The sequence below is a fragment of the Cottoperca gobio genome, chromosome 5, assembly GCF_900634415.1.
Source record: "Cottoperca gobio chromosome 5, fCotGob3.1, whole genome shotgun sequence".
NCBI classification, from domain to species: Eukaryota; Metazoa; Chordata; class Actinopteri; order Perciformes; family Bovichtidae; genus Cottoperca; species Cottoperca gobio.
Genome location: NC_041359.1, coordinates 9,049,371 through 9,074,028, shown reverse-complemented (window position 1 = coordinate 9,074,028; position 24,658 = coordinate 9,049,371). Strand labels below are relative to the sequence as shown.

Genomic DNA, 24,658 nt, shown 5'->3' with positions numbered 1-24,658 from the left:
CAGGGGGAAAGGTCGGATAGGCAAAGTAGATATAGAGGGGTGAGAAGATGGAGACAGAGTGAGAGTTACAATCACATTATCTAACCGGCGCAGAGCCTGCTGCTGCAAGGAGGCCAAATGGGAGTGGGGAATTCAATCAATACGCACTTTCCCAACAATCTGCTGAATGAACCAAAAACACAAGCTATAAAGCGGCTATACACCTGGGGCACCAACACAACAGAGAGTAGCTCCGTTTTGCTTGAGTCTGTTGTATACACTGTAATAAATGGCTGGCGGATGCTGAAGTGTGCTGGTTTGTTGTTTAAAGAACACTCTCCATTGCCCTCTAGTCCCATAAGGCCACTGTGAGAATAAATGTAGACACATTAAATATTTGATGGGACTCTGGGTACTACTATGAAATATTTTCAGGAGGATTTAGAGCAGTTTTAGGTGTAACTTAGTTCTCTGAGGTATTATGTAGGGCTATGTTTTAAGACAAACAAATACTGTGATTGGCAGACAGCATGGAAAAGAACACACAACATACACCTCAAGATTCTCTTAAGAGCAACACTTTGAGATGAGACTGACAAGGTCACAACATACGACTGCCATTTATATGTCAACATAAAGAACCTCTCATACATCACTACAAAGACCTGAAATGCCAGCAGGCTGTTCGGTATGTCTGTCACAGGATTCATTGCTTTCATTCCACCGGCCACATGACGCATCTTTGATCTTGTCACACTTAATACGCTCTTGTCACTGGACGCGACGCAGAAATTATATTTCGAAGTGAAAGGACGGGGAGCTTTCAGATCATCTTTGATCTTGTCATATCTTTTGAATGCTGAGGAAACAACACAAAGAACTGTGTTTTTGATATGTCTGTCAAAGTTTACCTGTTCGCAGATTGCCCCCGTCATCGTCACCGGGAACGGCCGGACATTGCCGCGGCCCAGGTTTTCCCGCTTCCGTTGGTTACTGAAGAGCTTCAGTTCTCGCTTCTCCTCGTCGTCCAGTCCATTACAGTAGCGCACCTACACATACACATAAAAGTGTTTAAAGTGGTTGCCTGTGTTTTTTAAAATCAATATATCATCGTCAAACTAGTCAAAGATTTATTTTTGATGCCATAACAAAAGGCAGCACTTATCTCAAGTCAACATTACAGTCTGTGTTAGCAGTTCATGATTAATTACTTTATAATAATGATGAATTAATACTGAAAATCAAGTAAAAGAAGAAACTGGTTTAACGTAAAATAAAACCAATTATTTAAGTCAAATGCATCCTGCAAAATAGCAACAAGTGTGGATGAGATTGACACAGCTGTACAAATTGTTGTAAGTGGATTTACAGAAACAACACTTCTTGAATTGGCATATTGTCATGGAAAAGAGAAATATTTTATTAAGATTATTTTTGGCAACAGGAAACAAGTGAAGAGAGAGAGAGAGAGAGAGAGAGAGAGAGAGAGAGAGAGAGAGAGAGAGAGAGAGGGGGGGGGGGGAGTATGACATACAACAAAGGTCTGCAGCTGGAATCAAACTGTGGAAGTTGCGGTTAGGTGGTAAGCACCTAAACCGTTCAGGGGCTCCCAAAAACATTAAATTAATGGGTCTTAGCGACCACTTCGATGATGTCATTCCCTGCTAATAAAATAAGCCCCCTCTCAAACAGAAATGAACTAACATGAACATTATGTTACACTAAGTAATGAAGTGAAACAACATGGCAACTGAAGTGTAGAGGTGTTAAAGGGTGCCTATCTTCTTAGTGATGGTACCACTTGTTTATGGCAATCACATTAACATCTCAACATTAATTGTGGTAATGGTATATTGATGTATAAAACTTCAATAGGCAGCTACACACACTCAAACACCTCACTATTCAATCCCTGTCCATAAAGAAGACAGACTCCATATTTTCCTGCATCTCCTCCCTTCTCTTCGCTTCTTTCTGTATTGCCCTGAAGGAGGAAGCAATAGATGGATGGATGGAGGTGGTGGGGGGGAGGGGGGTCAGGTTGGACTCTCACCTCATTGTCGTGGGGTGGGAGCTGATGGAGCAGCTGTTTGATGCGGTATTTCTCTCCTGGGCTGTTCACATAGGGCACCTTGTCCTCAGGCAGGGAGCTGTAGTACTGATGAACCTGAGCAACAGACGGAGACAGAGGGAGGATGAGAGTGATGAAGAACAGCAACACACCTGCAACATGTAATCTAGTTGATAAACCCAAAATACATTTGGGCTGCAACCAGTGATTTTTTTTCTCGGCTACTATTTTTGATTAATTGATTTGTTTTGTCGTCTATGAAATGTCACAAAATAAGGAAATATGTCCATCAAGAACTACCGTACTCTTCCAATTGCTTATTTCGTCTGTACAACAGTTAAAAAACCCAAAACGGACAAAGATCATAAGAACCTACGCAAAACTGTTAAATTATTATTTAATGCTGTCTATTAATCATTTCAGCACTAAAGGTTACAACTGTGCGGAGACAAAATTAATAGGATCTCACACACACACACACACACACACACACACACACACACACTTAAAATCACTTTGATTTATGTCCCACCAGCGGAGACTTAATGGAAGCTCACTCTCTCCATATTTGCACACTGAAATGGGAATGTATCTCTCTCTCTCACACACACACACACACACACACACACACACACACACACACACACACACACACACACACACACACACACACACACACACGTAACGGTGCGTGAGCAAATAAACATGTGTGACAGCAGGATTAATGCTAATCTGGCTATTCCAAATTGCTTTGGACATTCTTTACATTACAGCGCCAGACAATGAGTGTCATCTGCGTGTTATTTATTGTCGTCTTTTTTATTACACTGTAACAGGTCAGGCAGTCATATATGAATGTGATTGGAGGGGGGTGCAAACCACGAAAGCCGCAGGGTTTCAAAGGGATATTCGAGGACAGAGGTCAAAGAGAGAAGAGGAGAATGAGCGGTGTGGAGAGGGAAATAAAGACAAGATGAAAATGTTAGATGGACGAAGAGAGAGTAAAAGTAAAATAATGAAGATCGTGATTGATCAAATTAAAGTAACAACTCATAATGAAGACTTGGAATGTAAAGAGAGACAACATGATCTATACCTGTGACTAGGTCACGCCAATCTTAATGACCAATCTGTCTACCGAATGGATCTACTCACTAGAAGCCATCAGCTTTGTCCTTGGCAATAACACAGAGACTGTCACACAAAAACAGATTAACTTGAATAACGCAGACACACATCGGTATGTAGAGACCAAAATTAACATATATTGCTTTTAAAAACTTGCATATATCTAAGTTTTATTTTCCGGATGCTGTAGCGACAAGTAGTCTGCAAGCATGTTTGTTGTTGGGATGCATTTACAACAGGAACCTCTTGTTGTAAGCGAAACTAAATTCCTTCTGCTGTTTTTGTTGGCTTACACCAGTGTTGGCAAGGGACGCGGGATCAATGTCCAGCAGTACGTCTCGGGACGCCAGGGGTTCTCAGGATAGTTCATGAAAGACTGACTGTGGTCAAGCACTGATAAATCGCATATGCTTCCAGATGCACACACACACAGCTAATGATACATTATGAAACATGCTTCTAACAACAACAGGGTAACAATCTGGAGGTGAAAGGCACGTTGCCCCGAGGAAAAGATCTTAAGACAAATACACACCCTCACACGTGCACACGTACATGCACATAACGGACGCAGTCGCAGCGAGAGCCAGGAGGAGCAGCTTGTGATAATAACTGTAATCGAAAGCAGACAAAACTAAAGACAGGGCAGAATTTCGAACTGTACTGAAAGGAGTGTTTTTAAAAGCTAAAGCAAATGGTAGGACTTCGGAGCTGAGTGACAAGAGCAATCGCTTCACACAGCTGGTTTCGATTGCTGTTAATGGCAATACAGCCGGAGGAAAAGACACCACCAGGCACCAGTCCTGACATTCTCTCAACAAGACACTTTACAGTGGTTAGTGGACATAGATATTATATTGTTGAGAAAACACTGGTAGTTACATGGTGGGAAAGATTGTGTTTTCATAGTGAAATGAGCAGATTTAACGGCTGTGTTTTCATTCTCTGTCCTTCTCCTTCTCACGACTTTGCTGAGATGTGCAAGTGCCCACGGCTTGACACTGCACAGTTGTGGGAGCAAATTCAATGCGTGTGAAAGTTAAAAGGCCTGAGAGATGGGTTAATTAATGTACTAAAATGTGAACTGAATGTACTAAAAGTCTACAGCCCACTAACACTAGCAGCTCTGTGAATTGTATTGAGGGGCAACGGTGCTTTGAGCTCTGTGCTAACATTAGCATGCTAAAACAGTCACAGTTACAATAATAATGTGCTGATGTTTAGAAGGTATGATGTTTATCGTTTATCGTCACCATTTTAGTTTGGTGTGTAACATATGCTAAGTAGCATTAAACAACCTCATGGTGGCGCTGGAGGAAAGGTAAGAGGATCCCATAAATCTGTGGGCTTCATCCTCTGGGGACCATGAATATCTGTACAGGGAGTAGCATTGGCAAAGGGAAAACCCATTACATTTTGGAACAGATCCAAATCACGGAGCGGATACACACATTATTTTTCACTTTTGTTAACGTTGCGAGATAGGACATTTTGTCTGGGTTATGGTTAAAACAATTCTGTCGATAACACGCACTGCGAGCATGGCTAAAAATGTGTTTTACTGCTTTTCAACCGATCTGATGTGGCAGTATCGTTGAGTGCTTTTTATAGCTTCATCATTTATAGCTGCTGGCTGTAATCAGGTCAGCGTCTGACAGTTTTCAGGGTCCTTGAACACGGATGGGAATGAGTCTAATTGTCCTCAGGTCCATTTTAGAACAGGTCAAACTAGCCTCAGGTACCTTTCAGAGTAGCTCTTTGTTGTTTGAAAGTGAATTTATCCACATCAGAGCTTTGGGTCCCTCGCACAACCTGGAAAGACCTGGAGTTTGTATGAAAAACCTTGAACAGCATTTCTATTCAAATCGTCCACATGTGAGCGGTCTGAAAAATTAGGCTTCATGTTCAAATGCAATTTGAAATCAGATCCTGGTCCATGCTGAGTAGTCTGAACATAATACTGCAGCTCTACGTGATGGTTAAAAAAAAAAACCCAGATACAGGCCAATGCTGAGTAACATTCCTGGCCTTGACAAGCTGTAACTTGGCAACACCCAAGAATTTTATTTGAGAAAGATGGAGAGAAGAGAGCAAGACAGTGGGAGAGGGAATGTTGGCAGGCCCTCCTTCACACTGCAGCTCAATAACATCACCAACACACTCCGTAATGGCTGTGTTTGGTGATAAAGGCCTGCGATTGTTGGCAAAAATGCAAACACACACAGGAGAGTTGAACAATGCAAAGTTATCCCTCATAATCCTCAGATATATCTGATTGAATCCTGTTCTGAAATCTCTCGTTACAGAGTGGTGACTTTACACTACTGCTGGCTGTATAGCGACTCATACACAGCCCCGGCTCCCTACGGGGAAACCTAAACCCACAGTTTAGATCCTGGAGATTAGCTTTGTGTTTACCATCTCGCTCTATTCTCACTATGTCTTTACCTTGTGCAGAGGAAGGCCGGGTGTTGAAAAGCTCCACATCAGGCGCACTTCCGCTCCTCTGTAAGAGGTCACACAACATGTTTCCACAGCTTGAAGTTGGGAAAATTGAAATCGCTATAGCTATGGACACTTTTCACCTAGATTGTTAGTAATGCTCTTAATTGTCCCAATTCTTCCACAAAATATAAAAATAGCCAGTTATTTTCACGGTTGTTTAGTATTGTGCTCATGCAATACAGCCCAGTCCAGTTTCTATTATAGCCTGAGGTGATATCACCACTAGGCGAGAACCTAATTGACTTGACAGGGTGAGACATGTGACCATGGAGGGAGAGAGATGAGAAATAGCTGCGCTCAGTCCTTGGAGGTGAAAACCGGGGGCTGTGCCAACATTGTATTGACCAGTTCATTGCTTTCAGCTCATCATCAAAATGAAACCAGCTTCCATTAATTCTTCTATCGTCCTATAAAACTGGAAACCCTCCCACACGTGCACACCTACGGTTCAGTGGAGTATTGTAAAAGAGGATTTACTTTAACATGCATGGGACCATTTAATGCGTTTGTGTATTACTCAGGCTCAGCTTAGTTGCCGGGAGGGCGGTGAATCCTACTGTTACCATGTTTGCGGATAGAATGAATTGGAGATTAGATTGACTGCTGGAGCCACACAATCCTTGTTATCCATTAGCCTGCAGAAGGAGCAGTCAGCAGAACTGGTGAGCTATCATATGGTGAGGTGCAGCTCTAACTGATCTGTCACAAGACATAGGCATCAGGTGTAACACAATAAACAGGAACTTTCAAAAGGTTTGCACTATACTGGGTATGTATCGAAATGTATTAAATTGTATAACTGAAATGTGTACATGCATAACTTTTAACCCCCTTTGCTTTGGCCTTCCAACCATGCTAAAATGTTGTAAAATACCAAACATGTACCTATTTGTGTATCAATTTGAACACCCTGAACTCACATTGGAGTGTGTTTGGTGAATTCGGAGCTTTTTTGATGACTGTGATTGCAATGTGAACCCAGGATTGTCATTTGACAAATTTTTAAGTGTCTACTCGGTTGTTAACACCTGATGTTGAACAACCAACAATAGTCTTAAGTCTTAATTTAATGAGCGTTTCTGTGTGGGTCCAAACTTTCGGTGCACAAACGGCATCTTCAGATTTATTCACACACCAGTGGATGAGGCCCAAGAGTTGGGTCTCTATGTGATGTCTACAATCAGGCGTGATTGAGAACAGCTGACAAAGCTACACAGGAAATCTGCACAATTTACAGATGTCTGACATGGACTTCAGTCCAGTGTGAATGTGACCCAGATGAGTGTAAGATGCTAATACCTGCTCAGGTTTGAGTCCTGGTGGTACCCAGGCGTACTCCTCCAGGGCACAGCCTGAGTCGTCGTCCGAGGTGGAGTTCCTCTGGAAGTCGTACATCAGCTTGGTGACCGTCTTCTCCATCTCTACAGGCATGGCTGTCACAGCATGCTCCTCACGGCGACACTTACAGTGCACACAGATCTTCCTAACAAGGAAAAACAAAGAGCATCTGTCAAGCTAACGTTGTGTTTACACTACACATTTGTTCAACACACACATATTAATGAAAGATTTAATGGAATAAGAGACCCAGATTAGAAATGATGGCAGTACTTATTTGACCTGTTAAATCACGCCGTTGAAAATTGTGATTGGTGGTTTGCAAATATCTTTCGTACCGTTAACTCATTATACCCAGAACACCACTAGATGTATTCTTTTCACCATTAGGGTCAAAGAAAACCCTTTAATAAATCAGTGTAAACAGCAATACATTTGGGGAGATAGAGTTTCAACAGAAACAAGACGTCATACTGCAGTTGCTGTTTGGGCCTCTGAAGCTGGCCATTAATCACTAAAAATAAAAATAACCCAAATTGCTTTTTTCAAAAGGTAACCTGTACAAAAAAAGGAAAGTCTGTCACCCAACCTATTCGTCCATAGTCACAGTAAAACCCCAAAAACAATTCTGTGAAACTCTTGAGTTCTTTTCAAAATCGCATGATGTGTATTTGCAAACTCTCTGCCCGTAAAGGATGTGAACTCCACACAGTTTATAGGTCAAGGCTTCTCACTGCAGCTCTCACAGTAAAATGTGGGTACCACAAAAACAATGCTCAACAATCCTCTGGGGTACCAAGAACAAGAATGTAATCACAAACAGGCTACGAGAATTAACAGAATACAGCCAAGGACAGTGATGGAAAGCAGCACACTATACTGTACAAACACACTAACATGCACACCACACACACTCCTTAATGCACAAGGTTAGCGATAAACAATAGCAGATGCTTAGCCAGGACAGTGCTCCACTCTCATTAGTCAAGCAGACCCACTCAGCTATGAAATGAAAATGATCCATGTGTGAGTTTTCACGGAAAAGATATTTGGGAGTGTTTGCCGCGGACACTCCCCCTGCTAGCTGCCCTTTCATCTCCAGCAGTGTCCAGAGAGTCATAAAGCGAGTTGTTATATTTCATAGACTCAAACAACTATTCTGGAGTGTTGTCTTACAAAATATTGGGGTTAACAGACAATAATTACTCTTTGGAGAATAACACAGTGCCTGTGAGACGTCTAACAAAAAGCAGAAGAGGATGTGGATTAAATGCCTGAGTGCATGGATTAAAATAAATATATAGGCTACCTTCAACAGGTCTGAGCCTGGATCCGAAGGGAGAAGACACTGCATACATACAAATTCCCGTGTCCTTGACAGCTCTAAGCCCCAACATGAAGAGGGAAACTCTGGGTGGCCAGAAGGTAGCATGCGACTAACCCTTGCTACCCCTCAGGCGGCCAAAGCAGGGAGACAATCCCATTACCTTCCAAGGCGGTTGCCTGCTTGCCTGTCTGACAGACATCCCTACGGAGGAGCTTAAGGACACTCAGGACACTGTTTGACAGACTGACAGCTTGGTCGGCTGAGGATCTGTTAATATAAAGTCCTTGGAGTACAGACAGTACCATGTGGAGAGCTGGCCAAGTCTCACCTTGTCTCTTGTTCAAAAGGAGCAATTCTTGTCCAAGAGTCCAAGAGTCTTGGTTAACAAAGCACTTCAGTCTGTTTGGTTTAGCGCTGATGGATTTTGATGATAGAACGGACACTGGAAATAATTGGCATGCCCAAGCTAATACTATGACGTGTAATCCCTACATACAAACATATAGGTCTAAAGTTGGATGAATTTTCCATCACCACTTGAAATTCCTTGCCACTCGTGGGGAGCCTAACAGCCTATTACTGTCAGGTCCGGCTTTCAACACAGCCTGAACAGAGAGGCAGACCTCTGCAACTTCTGCAGTCATTGTGGCCACAGGCTTTACAAACTGACTTCATAAATATTATACATAAAGTGGCGGAATATCCTCGTCGTGAATATTAATGGTTGTGATAGACAGAGCAGCGATGCAGCTCAGGCAGACAAAGTCATCAAGCAGCTGTCAAGCAGGCCGAGGTAGAAGGGTGTTTGGCAAACCCCTGTCCCAGCGGCATGTTGCTATAGCCAGGGGCGACGCAGCTTGCCTAATTACAGCCCAGCACCTTCACCATCATTACTAATTTAAGGCGGATTATCTGGCTGACACACAGAAATACGTGCATTTACAAGAACACACACTTGCAGCGAAGATGATGATTGAAAGTGAAATACAAAGACACTAAAAAGGTGGAGACAAAAAGGATCAAGCGCATATAAACACATCTTCCAGTCTTCTGACAGGTTGCCATGTGGTTAATATTTCTGCCTTGGGGCGAGGAGGGACTCATGGAGATAAGAGTATACAAATAGCCAGAGCTGGAGGAAAGCATTTCACACCACATTCCTTCTGAGGGGACACATTACAACGTCCCTGCCCCATGCTCTGACTAGAGTCTCTGTGGAGTTTAATTTGGAGGCAGGGAAGCTTGTGACTGTTAGAGAAACGCATCTCTCTGAGTCCAGATGTTTGATGATCACCTTCCTCAAGTGATTCAACTCGAAAAACATCTGATCTCCCCACATCAGTGCTGGCAAAGACACTAGTGTAAGCCTCCAGGGTCCTGTTGCTCCGTCCCTCCCCTTCTATCCTCATGATTTACAACACGCTTCACGCACATGCCTGGGATTTCCCCTCCACCGAAACCTAATCCCCAAGCTTCCTCTTGTCATCTACATGATTTCAATCAGGAGAGATTTGGGGACTTTGTTAATACAAGTCAAGTGCATCACCGACGCGTGGTAAAGAGAAGGAAGTTAAAAGGTATCTGTATTCAAACAGGACTGGGCTTTCATATCCTGGGAGATGTAAACGCTGACGTTTCATTGGTCAGTTAGAGAGTGGGGTTTGTTCAAGACCTGGGGGGTAAAGTTGTTGGATAGTTATCCCTGTGACCATGATGTCAGTGGACAATGATTCACCGTGTCGGGTTAATTATCATCGCCTTCCTCTTCTAGATTAGCCCTGTAACCGAGGTAACGGGTGGTTTTAATGCGTAACTAGAGTCTGATGATAGGCCCTTGTGACAGTTACATTGACTTGGTTCAATTGCTTTAGGTCATTGCTACAAGATCTTCAGCAAGTATGGCCAACCAAGTCGTCTTAAAACTCAGATCAAATTTACCATTTTAGTAAATGTGCTTCAAATCGAAGTGATCTCTGCAAGGCGAACAAATAGGGCTAGGGTTGTATTTCTAACTTCAGGGTTAGGAAACTCTATTCAACCCAAGCTTTAGAAAACCATCTGATTCAACTGTATCCAAGAGCCAGTTGAGGAAGTATAGACTTGGAAGGTTTGAAGCTGAAGTCTCATTCCTGAGCAGCTCCCAAAACCACTGCAGCTTTTCCATGGCATCACTCAAGATGGCCAGATTAAAATCCCATCTTTAAATGGCATCTCAGCGCAAAAGCAAAAGTCGGATGACAAAAGAGGAGAGCACAGTGGAGAGAACAGCTGGGTGCACTGCAGCCAAGTCTCGTCTTCTTTTTTCCTGCCTCTGCTTTTGTTTTCTCTGGAAGAAGAAGTGGGGGAAGAGGAGGACAGCCTCTTTTCTCTTTAACGCCCCTTTGTTTGCCAACTCAAACATTTCCGTTCAGTGTTTTGAAGATGTTGTTGGAATTTTCAGGGACTTCAACGATTAGCCCCCACTTCCAATTACCAACATACAAGCAAACAAAGTCTTTGTACATACACTGGACTGCATGGTGACTTCAGAGCCATTAGGAGTTAATCACAGTTGAACATGACTGGAGGTGTTCCCGACAAGAATCAGGCTCGACAAAGACGTTTTCCATTAGCCACCAATTAGTAAGAGCCAGATGCAGCGTGTTGCCGAGGACAGAGATTAGGCCTGCATCCACCTGTCATAACAAATTATAGAGAGCCAAAGTCCTCCTGTCTTTTTAACTAGCCTCCAGACTCAACCTGATGAGGAGTTTCCTCCCCTGTAATGGACAGCAACATATGGGCATTTTTACCTAAACACAATTGATTAGCCTTCAACAATGACTGCTCCCATTAGACACTTCACCAATTGTGCACGTGAACTCAAATTGGACTTAAAACTTTTTCAACAGAAGGCCTGGAGGCTGTGGGTTGAAGAGAAGTGGGTATTTAGGAGGCAGTGGATGATCTAATCATAGATGCTACCAAGTTGTATTATGGGAAATGTAGGAGCCAGTGTCTTTCTGCTCCAGTAAGGTATAATTTCCCATATTCCCTCCCTCCCTCCCTCCCTCTCTCTGCGAATGGTACAGGACTTGTGTGAAAAATGGGAAGCAAAAGGGAAGGAGATATATTTATGTAACATCAAACTGGGACGCTTTTCAGCTGTAGCCACGCTTTACCCAAGACTGGATCACATTACTTATTCATTCAGTGTTGACTTGTTCCATAAAGTGACACTACTTTGGATGGGAACGTGGGGGAGTCATGGAAGGGCCAGGCTTCCAAGAAAACCTCAGTGCAGACTTCAGACCACACTCAGACACTGGTAACAGTGCCAGATCATTAGCAAATGAATTAACCAACAACATATATTAAAAGGCGTTGGTCCACTGGCTTATGATACATTTCAGGAGAAAATGTCTCAGCAAATCCGTCAATCTTCTAGGAATTTTATTGGAATATAATGATGACTTTGCTTTCTTGTCAGTAGGGGGAAAGCATCAACCAATGCAGTAGTGATTTATTTTCCAGAACCAGTTGTGGATGTCAGAAATAATGTTGATGTGGCGTTTAGGCTCTCGGCTCAGTTAATGTTTGGGCTGCTCTCAGACCCGAGGAGCCCAATGATACTGCAGCCAGCTGCTGAAGCCACATTATTCATTATTCCCAGTCAGTCCATTCATGTGCTAATCCAGTGACCCTTTACACTGCCAAAAAGTAGCCATCTAAATGGGTAAATTAGCCTGCATTGAGTCTTGTTATGTTCTCTTTAAAACAACTGCCATGGAGCTGCGATTATGCCACTTGTTTCATTTTGCAGCAAACTCCAGGAAATGATTAGAGCCTTAAGTAGGAAGACTCAAATAATGACAACATCATAATGTAGAAACATCATAAAACAAGTTGATCTGGAGGGGGAAGACACTAATTATTTTACAGAGGCCTATTTATGCATCTGTTAATTAACTAAGCAAACTATCATCCATATGGCATAGAGTCTGAACAACAAAGACTTTCTGGCTGGATTGCGCACAGTAGCTTGACCATTGCGCCACAGGGGGTGGGGTGGGGGATATAAACCGGTGAGAACACGTCTATAGAGGGAGAGCTACAGTGCGAGTCCCACAACTCTGCATTCTGAGTGGTATTTACATCCAAATAACACCTGGCTTTAAGTCAAGAACGAGCAAAGTGAAGAAGAAGAAAGCGAAAACTTAGTTAAAAAGCCCTGTGACTACTTTACGCACACATTTCAAAGAGAGAGAGTAAAAGTCAGAAACGAACTCGATTTCACACATGGATTAATTTGTGACTCAATTTTCTTTTCCATTACGCATTTATTGCCCCAACATGGATAATCCGTCGCGCTGCAAAACGGCTCCAAATAGCCTACACCATAAACACGATCAATAATCAGCTGCTTACCTTCTTACAAACTGCGGCGGAGGGAAGAAGACATCGCCCTGACCTCGGTGCTGGTTGTGGTGGTGCGGGTTTTAAAATACGTTTTCCTCATTGCAGAACTTGTCACACAACTCCAACGCCACAGCTTTGCCACGAAAACACCCCACTCTCACCTCGCTGTGTGGTGTCTGCACCCCTCTGCTACATTTACCCCCTCCGTTTAAAAGCCTTTTGTCAACCCCCTGCTCTCCGCAAACACATTCGGGAGTTCAGCAAATGAGAAGAAAGCGTAGACGAAGAGCCAACAAAAAGTGCGTAAAATCAGATCCCTATTTACAGATCCAACCGAGGGAGCAGACTCCGCCGAAATATTTGAAAATCCAAATGAATAAGAGATAAATGTCCCTGGGAAGCGGGGATACTGCTTTTGACTCTGAGTGAAGATCCGTGCGGACTTTCGCTGCGTAAAAGATGGAGCTGGAGCTTCTCCGCTCGCTGCTGACCTACCCACTGAATAACAGCGCTTTAATCCTTAACCGGTGTCAAAAACGTATAAATCACATGATCACTTCCGGTGGGAAATTTCAAAATAAGAACATCATTGCCAAATGGTTTTGGACATATCTTTTTGATTTGACTAATTAATTCTAATAATAATAATTGAATCCACTAAATGCATCTATTTTAGTTATTTTTAATTATTATTTTAATTTTCTAGACCATCTACATACGTATTTATGCTATGTGACACATTAAAAGACATAATGCAATGGGGTGTTTTTCTAAGGGAAATAGCTCAGTGAGAACTAAGCACACTCTGCTGAGGAAGATCATGAGATGTGGTTGAAAGCTCTGGAAATAGCTAAGTGGACCATTAATATTTAAATATCTCTTTTGATTAAACTACCTTGTCCAAAGTCAATAATTAATGTTCACATTTAGCTATTGAGAAATCCACTATTAAACTATTTTTTGTATATTGACAATCCTACTTTAACATGAACGTCTAGAAACTTCTTTCATGCTACATGAAGATGTGATTTTTACTCTGGCTTACCTTCGACAGCCGTTGGCTTCTATTAATTTCTGTACAGTGAAAACCAAGTCACATAAAACAAACTGTATTTCAAAGCTTTTGTTTCAAGGCAAAGTCGTTTACTTCCTGCCTTACGGAACCTCTCTGGTTGACTTGACACACACGCATACCCAGCGACCCTTCTCCTCCCTCCTCCCTGGATGCTAATATCCCGGTGTGATGTCAGCAAGTCAGCGTCCCAACATTGGTGTAATTAGCAGCGTGAATGACTGGTGTTCTGGCGGGATTTGCATTTGAATTAAACAACTTTCCTGAATCAACTGGCCCGGGACAAGGAGAGAGAGAGAGAGAGAGAGAGAGAGAGAGAGAGAGAGAGAGAGAGAGAGAGAGAGAGAGAGAGAGAGAGAGAGAGAGAGAGAGACAGAGCGACAGAGAGAGAGAGACAGAGCGACAGAGAGAGAGAGAGAGAGCTGCAGGGCGCTGACCTGCATCGGGAAATGGGGAGTTGAGCCCCTGTAAACACAACAGTGCTGTTTAACATAAGAAGCGGACATTAGCTGGAGGAAGGACAAAGGGCTTACAGACCAATGAAAATCCACTGAATCAAAAACAAATGTAAAGCCAATTTAGTAGGATCTTAACACTCCAGGAGCCCATTTTTCACAGTGCACTCATTGGGTCCGTTAGTATTTTAGGCTGCCAAAGATCCATTAACAGTGGACAGCTTAGACTATAATTACAATTTACTACCATCTATGCATTTGTTATTACATATGATTTGTTATTAGAAGTAGAACATGCTCTCGTCTCTATAGTTTAGTCGCATGTGAAGCATTTTGTCACTTTGCCACATTGATTTGATTATCAAAATACAACTGACGAAAATAAAAGCCACAAGGAAATTAAAGCAGGGGACTGATTTATATGATCACCACGTGGAGTCAGTTAGCTCGGCTAATAGCAACAACATAAACAGCACAATTGTTCCCTCACTGATTGCCACCATCTCAGCTATTCTGGTCTCTCAAACACTCACATGACAATAAGCTGTGTAATGCTATTTCTCTTCTCTGGTTCCTACAATGAGTGGTAGGAGCGTTAAACAGTCCCACTGCTTCTCCTCATTTGCATATTTGTGTAATGCAAAATGTGTCAAGAAAGAGGAAAAACGGCCAAAAGTTTTCTGGCAGTCAAAGATGAACAGATTTGTGGAAGATTACAAAAGGCAACTTGGAGGATGGATGGAAGTGGGTTAGAGAGTAATTAAATCAAGATTTGTGTATTCCCCCCCCCCCCCCCCCCAAAGTGCCCTGCTGCTGTCTGTTGGCCAAACACAATCTAAAAAATAAATGCGGAAAGGAATATAAAAAAATAAATAATAAAATGCCTTGAAATAACGTATGTAAAGCAGCACAAGGATTTTTTTTGCCGTTGCTGCTGAAAACAGCCAGCAGCTCTGAACGACCTCCTTAGTTTTTAAGGACAGTGCTGCAGTCTTTTTTCAGGAAGTGTTCCTCCGGCTTCAGATTAAAGCTTTGCTTTCATTTTTTACTGAAAGCCGTCTTTCTGCCCTGGTCCTCTTACACGTGGCGGGGCGACTCTTGCTGTGACTTATTCTCATACATAAGAACATATAACTGCGGCCCCTTTACAAACACAAGAATATCAATTACAGCACAGGCTGTACTTACGTCCTATCCACAAGATTTTTATGAGGAGCCCTAAGTGACAGTGTCCTCTGCTTGGAGTGACCACAGAATGGGTCAATTGGTTTGGGGCCAGCCATTTACCCCAATAAGTCAGTGCCTTTTCCCCCATAAACTGTTCCTCGACCTGCAGTGAGCTGTTTTAAATGCCAGGAGAGGACCAAATAAAAGCACAGAGGCCAGCTTGGGGGACATACCACAGATAGCATTGCCTGCATGGACTCCTGGCATGCACCGAGAGTCTCTGCTTGGTAATTTTAGACAGTGAGCCAAACAGGTTCACTCCCTTCCCAAGCATGTATAAGCATATTTAATTTTTTGTCTCTATCAAAGCACAGGATGAGATATATTGTAAATACATGTGCTCCCGGGGGCCGGGATCCCTATCTAAAGTATGCAAGAAAGTTGTACCGCCTCAAAGGATCTTATCCTATAAGGACATTATTCATATCTCACCAGGGAAGGAAATGATTTATATACTGCTTGACATGGTCAGAAAAACACTCCTGATAAATCAATGCCTTTATCTCGATTTGAAATGTAGCCAACATCCCAACATCGCCTCCTCATCTTTATTTCTCATCTGCTTTTTTAGGAACACCAGTCTCCTCTCCTTTCATGTGGCAAATGCTGATGGCTATCACTCTAGAGTCAACACACGAGGCAGCTGGGACTCACCCCAACAGCTGATAGCTCAGACATGTTGGGAGGGAGGGAGAGAACCAGCTTCCTTTCCCATATAGCTTTTCTATTCCACTGCTGCAGAAGGTTTATTAAGGACTTTCTAACTACTCTAAGTATTTACACTGCCCAGAATCTGATACCCAACTGGCTACTGAACTGTGTTTCAGCCCCTTAAACCAACTGGTCTAGAAAGGAGGCGGCGATGATTTTGAGGGCAGGATTAATATTATAAAATCATATCATTCCTCAGCAACCAGACCTGTCTTCGGCAATGAGAAGGATGGTAAACAGCAAAGGGATTTTTCAAAGATAAATAACAAAGAAGTAAAATGATGGGTCGAGATTTGGTCTCCAGAATCACAAAGCGGACTGTTAAGAAGTTGAAGAACTTCAATGAAGACAACAGGGAGGATTGAGGTGCCAGCATGCCTTGAAGAAAAGTACTTGTCAGAACGTCTAAGGCTGGATTTAGCTTTAAGCTATTCAGCTATGGTGTAACCCCTTAATTCAATTCACAACTATAAATATGCCTTAAAAGGCATAACGAGTAGGATTTCACTAAAAGACAATGTATAGACTCATAATAACCCCTCTCAATCTTCACATGACCCACTAGTGTGTGAAGCTGTCTGAATCTGTATCTGCTGAGACCCTGCCATCTGCCAGTATTTGTTTTTATTTTGCTGTGTTCGGGAGGTTTCTGGGAGTTCTCTATAAAAAACGTAGCAACCAGGTGCTAGATCGTATGCGTGCATCCCAAAGGAAGCTACAAAAATGGCAGACACAACACTGAAAAAACGCAAATATAGCGAGGCAAAACGCCAAACGGACAAAGCTTGTTCCAAAACAAGAGTGAATCTGGGGTTGGCTTTCACCCACTGGCAAGCACCCTAACCCTTGTTGAGCCGGAGGGGAGGGGCCAACTTTGAATGTTGTGTTTACAAACTGCAACCGACAAATCCAACTCATTGTGCCTTTAACAGCATCTAAACTCAGCCTCTCTTTTTTAATTTGTCGACCATGAACACTTTTGCCTCTAAACGTGGTCTGGCGACACTTTGTTCCAGCCAGTTTGTTTCAACCATAAACCAGTCTAAAATAAAACCTGGAGCAGAATGGAGTTAATCTTTAATGGCCCGATTTTGTGCTAGGACAGAGAGCAACAAATCAAGCAACCGTGGCGTTAAACTCAGTGAATGGCACAACTGGAGATGATGTGGAAGTTGTTGCCAACCACCACAGATAATTCTGGTACGTTTGTTTGCTTACCTGCTGTTGGATAACTGTCTTCCGCTGCATTAAGGGTGTAAGGATTCATGTGAAGACTTATATACAGTTACAAAGAAGAGGAAGCAACTGCCAGTTAGTATAAAGGTTCACTGGTTTTCCTGACCCATTCAGTGAGAGCAGCGTCATTCTGAAGACACACTGACCTCCCCTTTACCATGAACTAGCAGTACTTTGGCTCAACTACTCTGCCCAGAAAGCAGATTTAGTGTGACACAATACCAAGGGCTCACTATGGGTCCTCCACCCAAGAGCCCCTCTGTACCCATGTTCCCAGCAGATAAGTGGCCATTATTCACCCCATGTTGAACATTAACTGGATTAATTCTGCTCGGGTTGAGGGGTGAAATTGTATTTGTCTAAAGGGAGGGAAATGGCAAGGAAATGAGGAGAGTAGCCAGCTTGGCTGAGATTCTAATTAGCCTGGGAGTTCGTTAGCACACAAACTCAACTCTTGCTGCAGAGACCTTGCTGGTACAGAGGCCTGGGTAAGCTATTAAGCCACAGAGGGGAAAATAGAGGGAGACAGCGAAAAGAAAAAGAGAGCGAAAGAGGGAAGATCGAAAGAGTATGGACACTTAGTTTCACGCATAAAGGCTCATGGCAACGAGGTGACCTTGTGGAGTGACTCCTCAAGGGGACTGGAGCTATTTTTTGCCCCTCCTGGCCCACTTACACAAGGGCTCTTCAGCACAGAGGAAAAACACACTCCAAGTCTTCCACCTTCGTCTATCCATCAGACCATCCATCTCCACTGTAGACAGCACTCTCCAGGGCCAGGCAGCTCAGTTTCCAGCGTGCTGTGCCCAACAACGGCGGTTTGTCAATGAGCTTTCCTCAATCGTACTGTACATGTGGATTCTGATTCAAAATATAACTAGGTCAAGCAATGGTTTGATTAAGGGAGGAACGGTTGTAGGAAGTAAAGCAATACTGTAGTGGACGCAGTGGGATATGAGGAATGGCAAACAAAACAGTGAGTTATTAGTTTTGACATTATTATTATTATTATTATTATTATTATTATTCCTGTGTTCGTACCTTAGAAATAGAGACATTTGGGAGAGGAGATTTAGCTTTCTGAGTGTTTAACACTCCCATCTGTGCTGAAATGTAATCCCTTTAAAAAAATGTTGTGAAGTAATACACAAAAATCGGTCATATCTCTCCCAGTAACATATAAAGCCACAGCTCTGATGCAGAATGATCTTGTGGCTCCATGAATGAACCACCCACCTCTGAACCTCCCACATTCAGCACCCTGCAGCACATTTCTGACTCAACTCTCTCATTCAGCCTCCACTGATGTTCCTCTTCCTCACCTTGTCATCATGACCCAGATGAGTGGTGTGGGTGTCGATACCGATTTGCTGACGCTCTCTCTCTTTTCTTCTCTCACTTAGTGTGGGTTTGTGTTTCATTCACTACAACGCTCCATCAACTAAACCTCTTCTGACTTTTATTTCTGGTGCTCTCTCTGTAACAAATCATCTTGCGGCCCACAATCACATACCGACTGACCAGATGTTCCGTCATTAATAATGAATATTAGCATACTCATTAGCTGGACCACAATTGCGGCGTGGCAGCCGGAGTCCTGATACATGATCTTACCACTTGTTTTCAGAAGGCAAGCCAAAAGACACACAAAAGCCCTTATGTGGAGTTTGTAAAGAAGCCAGGTAAAACCAATATATCCAGTTGGGGTGAGAAAGAGCAACAAAAGAAACACATGTTGAATGTGTATTTGGCTGGTAAGCCTCTGTAGCGGGGCTGATGCCCAGTAGGTATTTGATGCGTCCATGAATTTTAAATCGAGAGATAACAGCCGATAAAAGTAAAGGACAAAGAAACAGAGGTTATGTCAGGTCTTTGCAGTGAAACGTGGATGTGAATAGTGAAAATAAAATAAAAGTTGAGGAATATGAAGATGGCAAAACGTCTCTGCCACAGTGACCTAAACATAGTCTGTATTTGTAAGCATGAACTCCACTTTCTGTCTTACTAGTTTAAGCTCAAACTTTTAGTTAAATAAACCCCAACACTCAGCTATGCTACATTTAAAAATGTAGTTTTAGAGGACTTGTGCGTAGAGCAGCAACAGACAGGACCAGTCCATCAAACAGAGTTTGGCCTGAGGGCGTTCAATCTACTCTGGAACAAACTAAAAAAGTTTTAATGAGCACGGCTCTGTGCTCATTTAAAGCTACACCATAAGTTTGGTTTGCAATTTGTTATCAACAAAATTCTAATGGATTCTTTCAACACATAACCTGGACGTCTTCCTTTTCCCATCATGAAACCAGTCTGTGTTTTTGTGTGTTGCTTTGGTTAAAATAATTAATAGCAACAAACAAACAAACCGATGATGAGTCATGATTGTCAATTATGAATTTATCCTCAGGTTCAATTTGCCCTATTTATATCCTACTGTACTTACAGACTGGCTACAAGTGACAACATGTTTGTGGTGGGAAGAGCAGCACTGGCATTGTTCAAAGCATTTTAGTCTTTCCCATAAGAGCATTTAATTAGCAACTGAAACTTGAAGGGTGATTTTGCTTCACATCAATGCAGACTAAAAGATCTATGACCGCAGACACAGACATGACCATACAGGCTACACAGGATACAGGGCCGGTAAAGACATTGGAATATATAAATGCATTTTATTTAAACACCTGCAATGTTTTGATGGTTCATCAATCTGATCACATTTAAGGCCAAATCTTAAGTATGTCTCTTTAACAGTAAATATTCAATATTCAGTAAATAAGCAACAACCAAAGTCAATTTCTAAAAAAACAAGCAAGTGTTATCTATTGAGAGTTAAACTCTCTACAACTCAACTAATCTACTTGATCAAGACTGTTTTTTGATTGAAAGTGGATTGGCAACACAAGAAAACGACTTCATCATTAGGGGGGTGGTGATGGCCTAGTGCAGGGGTTTGCAACCTGCGGCTCAGGAGCCACATGCGGGTCTTTAACCCCTCTGTAGTGGCTCCCTGTAGCTTTGACAAAAAACAAACATGGAACATGTATTTTTTGTTGCACAGTGGTCAATCTTTCAAAGGGAACACCTCTTATCTTGGAGTTCAAGGTGATATTGTGACACTGAAATAAAAAATATATATTTTAATATTTCGTCAACTAAAAAATGCATCACATTCTACTGCGTCTATGGGCACGGTGCCTTTCCCTGCAGGTGGCTTATCTTGAGTTGCAGACTCGGTATGCTAACCATGGATAAAACCAACAAAAGATAAAATTGTTTAATTCTGCGTGGACAAATACATTTGCTTTCCCTGTCAACAATGCTGGCTTACCTGTGTGCTTAATATGTGGCGAGAAATGAGCTAACAACAGAAAATGTGATGTTGAAAGACATTTTGTGGGACATTTGTGAGGCTGTTAAAAAGCCAAATAAATGATCACCACCTCCATGTGGATGAAAACACACTGAAACAGACATAATTATAATATAATTTACTCTTTTAAAGATATTAGGCTGCAGCTATTCGTTTTTTTTATTTAAAAATTATTAATTATTTAACTTTCTTTATTCATTTAATTTTTATATTGTATTTTTTATTGTAATGTGCATTTTTATATTATATTCATTTTATTTTATTCAACAAATATGGGGAGGACTCAAATAGGCCTGCATAGTTCTGTGTTTAATTTATTTAAAAGTAGGCCTAAACATGCCACTGTATTGTTTCCTTCTCTTCAAAAGAGTTTGGAGTTTTGGTTTCCTTTGTTAAAACAGGTAAAAATAGCAACAGTTTATTTTATTGTCATTCTGTAATTTCAGAAATGCAAGAAATATAGTATAACTATATATTAAATATATAAGCTGTGTTATCAAATCTTAATTGGTGGAAGAGGGTCAAAATGGCTCTTTAGATAGTAAAGGTTTCCAACCCCTGGCCTAGTGGTTTAGTGGTACAGCTACCAAATACCAAATACAACACCAGATGGTTGTGAGTTCAATACCATGGCTGCCACCATTGAGCCCCTGAGCAAGGTACTTAACCCCAAGTTGCTCCAGGGAGACTGTCCCTGTAGTTAGTTCACTGTAAGTCTACAGGCTAAATGTAATCATATTTTGAACAGATGGAAATGTTGCTAAATCCATGACATCACATTTTAAGAACTCACCCACTTCAAATTAAGAGGACAGACACAAACACAGAAATCTATCATGTGAGAAAAACAAAACTATTGTTAAACTTTTATAGTGTGTTCATGTAGTACCACATTGCTTTTAGTAACTAGAAGGGCACTCGGAGTGCGCAGACTTCCATAAGTGAAAAAGTACTTCCTTGGCCAATGCTAGCTCCTTCCACCAAGTTTCATGAAAATCTGGCCATTAGTTTTCCCGTAATCCTTCTGACAAACAGACAAACTGAAAACATAACCTCCTTCGCGGAGGTGATTGAGAAAATAGGTTTTCAGGACCTTTCCTTATTTCATTAAAATGCCGTTTTGCTGTAGCTTTGCGCCCTCATAGGTGGCCTCATAGCAAGTTTCACTTACATACAGAGAAACTCCCAAACATACTCAATGCTATGCAGAACTGGGAAAGTGCCCCTTCTCACCCCAATAATCCAGCTCAGCGCTTTTCAATAGATATACATCTCCTGGGGCAATTGTGTTTATATAGAGCAGGTTTTTGTAGAAAGGAAGTAAATGAGTTTTACGAGAAAGAAAGAGATAATCTCTGGGTGAGGTCATGTGGTAGTCTAAATAATGAACAGCTGAATCAGGAAGAAGAAATAAGGAGATTAAACTCCAATCGGATTCAGACTAAGCAAAAAAACTGAGTCACTTAAACTAATAGACTTGTAAAACCACAAAGAACATAGTTTGAAAGCCTACAGAGATTCTTCAAAGGTCTCATTGGATTCAATAGCAGCGTTTCATATTGAAATGATTCCTCTCACGTTTAGGCAATTTAATTTCCCTCTTATTTCATCTTGTTACACTGTTTACCCTAACAAAGGGGGGATGCATGATGAGCAGATCACACAAACAAAACACTATGTCCATGTCAATAAGGCCAGCACAGCCCTCTCCCCACAGGATCTTGAAGGCCTGTGGAGGTTATGGATTGGAGGAGCAATTGCCATTTCCAGGACGTGACAGACTGGCGGTGTGTTTCATCACTGGGCCAATAGAGACGGTCAACCTGGGGCTTTATTGACTGATTGCTGCCAAGAGCTGAGACTTTAGGCAGCACACACACACACACACACACACACACACACACACACACACACACACACACACACACACACACACACACACACACACACACACACACACACACACACACACACACACACACACACACACACACACACACACACACAGACAAGGCTGTAGAGAAGCCACCGGAGGAGGAATGAGTCACATTGAGTGATCCGCACACGCAGACAAATCACATTAAAGAACTTATATCAAACCGAGGTCAAACTTTCAGAGTGAGATCATCTCCGAGCAAAGACAGACTTTCAATGCATCACTTCTCGTGCCTTTTAAAATGTGCTTTGGACTTGTTTTGGATACTGGGTCTGAGCAAGCTTCTTCACAAGATAGTCAAATCGAAATCTATAGCATTTTCTTCACCCACTTACTGCTGCTCCCCTATGTTCCCCATTTAAAGCATGGCCCATTAGGAAGCAGTGAGAGAGAGAGGCAGTGCTCTGAGAGAAACTAAATCATCCCGGCCTGCTGCTGTTTACACCAGACCCGGACCGCTGCTTGAGCCTCTGTTTATTTGAACTGTGAACCTCCATGTGAGGTGTGTGTGAAAGGAAAAGTTTAAGCGAGTGTGTGTGAGAGAAAGAAAGAGAGAGCATGTGTACTGCGGAGACGAGGGGGAGGGAACGGTTCCACACAAAACCCAGTGTGTCGCCCTCCGATTTATTTCACACCTCTCTTAACACGCTTTTCACAGCGTATTTATTCGCCCCGCGGGCTCCTGGTGCTCCTTCGGTTCTCCAGGCCACAGACGGGCTTCTGTGCTGCACCACTCAGGCACAAGGAGGCCAAAAACAGACCTCTCACACCCCCCGTAGAGCTCCAGACACAATAATGTCCTTCTGCTGACCCACATATGACATCACAGCCTGGTTCTCACACATTCACATATGCTTACTCGCACACAGAAAACATACAGACACTTGTGTTACGTAGCATGCACACAACAGGCAAGTGAGCAAGAATACATGCAATTGTATGCTTATGTTGTATGTATGGAACTCTAACACACACACACACACACACACACACACACACACACACACACACACACACACACACACACACACACACGAACAGTGAGGTTAGTGTGGGATCGGTTAAAACTGTCCAAGGCAAGAGCAAAGGATAAGAAGACCTGAGCATCAATGAAGCTACTGTTTAAAAAGGCACAGACCGACTGGAGGTGCGTCGAGGAATATGAAAGGCTGCCAAGTATTCAGACACGAGAACAAGGACACACACCGAGGACACACAACTATACAAATGAAATAAGAACACAAAATATACACAAACAAACAAACCAACAAGTGTGCACAGAGAGCTGGCCTTATCTAAATCCAGGTTGAATGTATTGAAAGACTCTGCATTTATTTATCTGGGGTATTCTTTTTTTAAAGAGACTAGCTGTTGCTCTTTCAGCTCCATATATGTGTGGGTGGCTCTGAATGAGCAGAACAGCCGTCACTGGCCGTAAACATGGTATTCATTCTCATGATAAAACTATCAAACTGACAATAAAGATGATGTAACATCAGTTTTCGACAAATTCCTAAAGTGCTTGAGGCACGGACATGTAGAAGACCACAGGAGAAGTAGAAGCCAAAGTGATCTGGTTTAAGTTAAAAGGATAACAAATATAAGTGATCATTTAGTTCCCTTAAGAATATTCACACATGCTTACTGACTTGAAGCCATTTCATGGACTAAAAGAAAAAACTTTACAGCTGCTGAAGCGTGGAACAGATAATCACTGTGTATCATTCTTCTCGCCTCTGTTGCTGAGCTCCACATGTCTCCACATAAACACACGTTTTGGCCAGACAGAAACATACAGAGAGACATTGCAAACATATAATGCCGCACTGGGCACGGGTCGGCCAAAAAGCACATGTACGCCACATTCCTATGCAGACAAAATCATGCAAACAATCATATCAGTGT

General features: G+C 42.3%; 1 protein-coding gene across 1 annotated transcript in view; it reads right to left on the bottom strand.

The window, feature by feature from the left end:
- prickle2b (prickle homolog 2b) overlaps positions 1-24,658 on the bottom strand; it is a 90,831-nt gene that overhangs the window by 5,653 nt on the left and 60,520 nt on the right. The window contains 3 exon segments of the mRNA XM_029432398.1: positions 891-1,028; positions 2,033-2,146; positions 6,983-7,166. Of these exon segments, the coding sequence (XP_029288258.1) occupies positions 891-1,028; positions 2,033-2,146; positions 6,983-7,166 (436 nt within the window).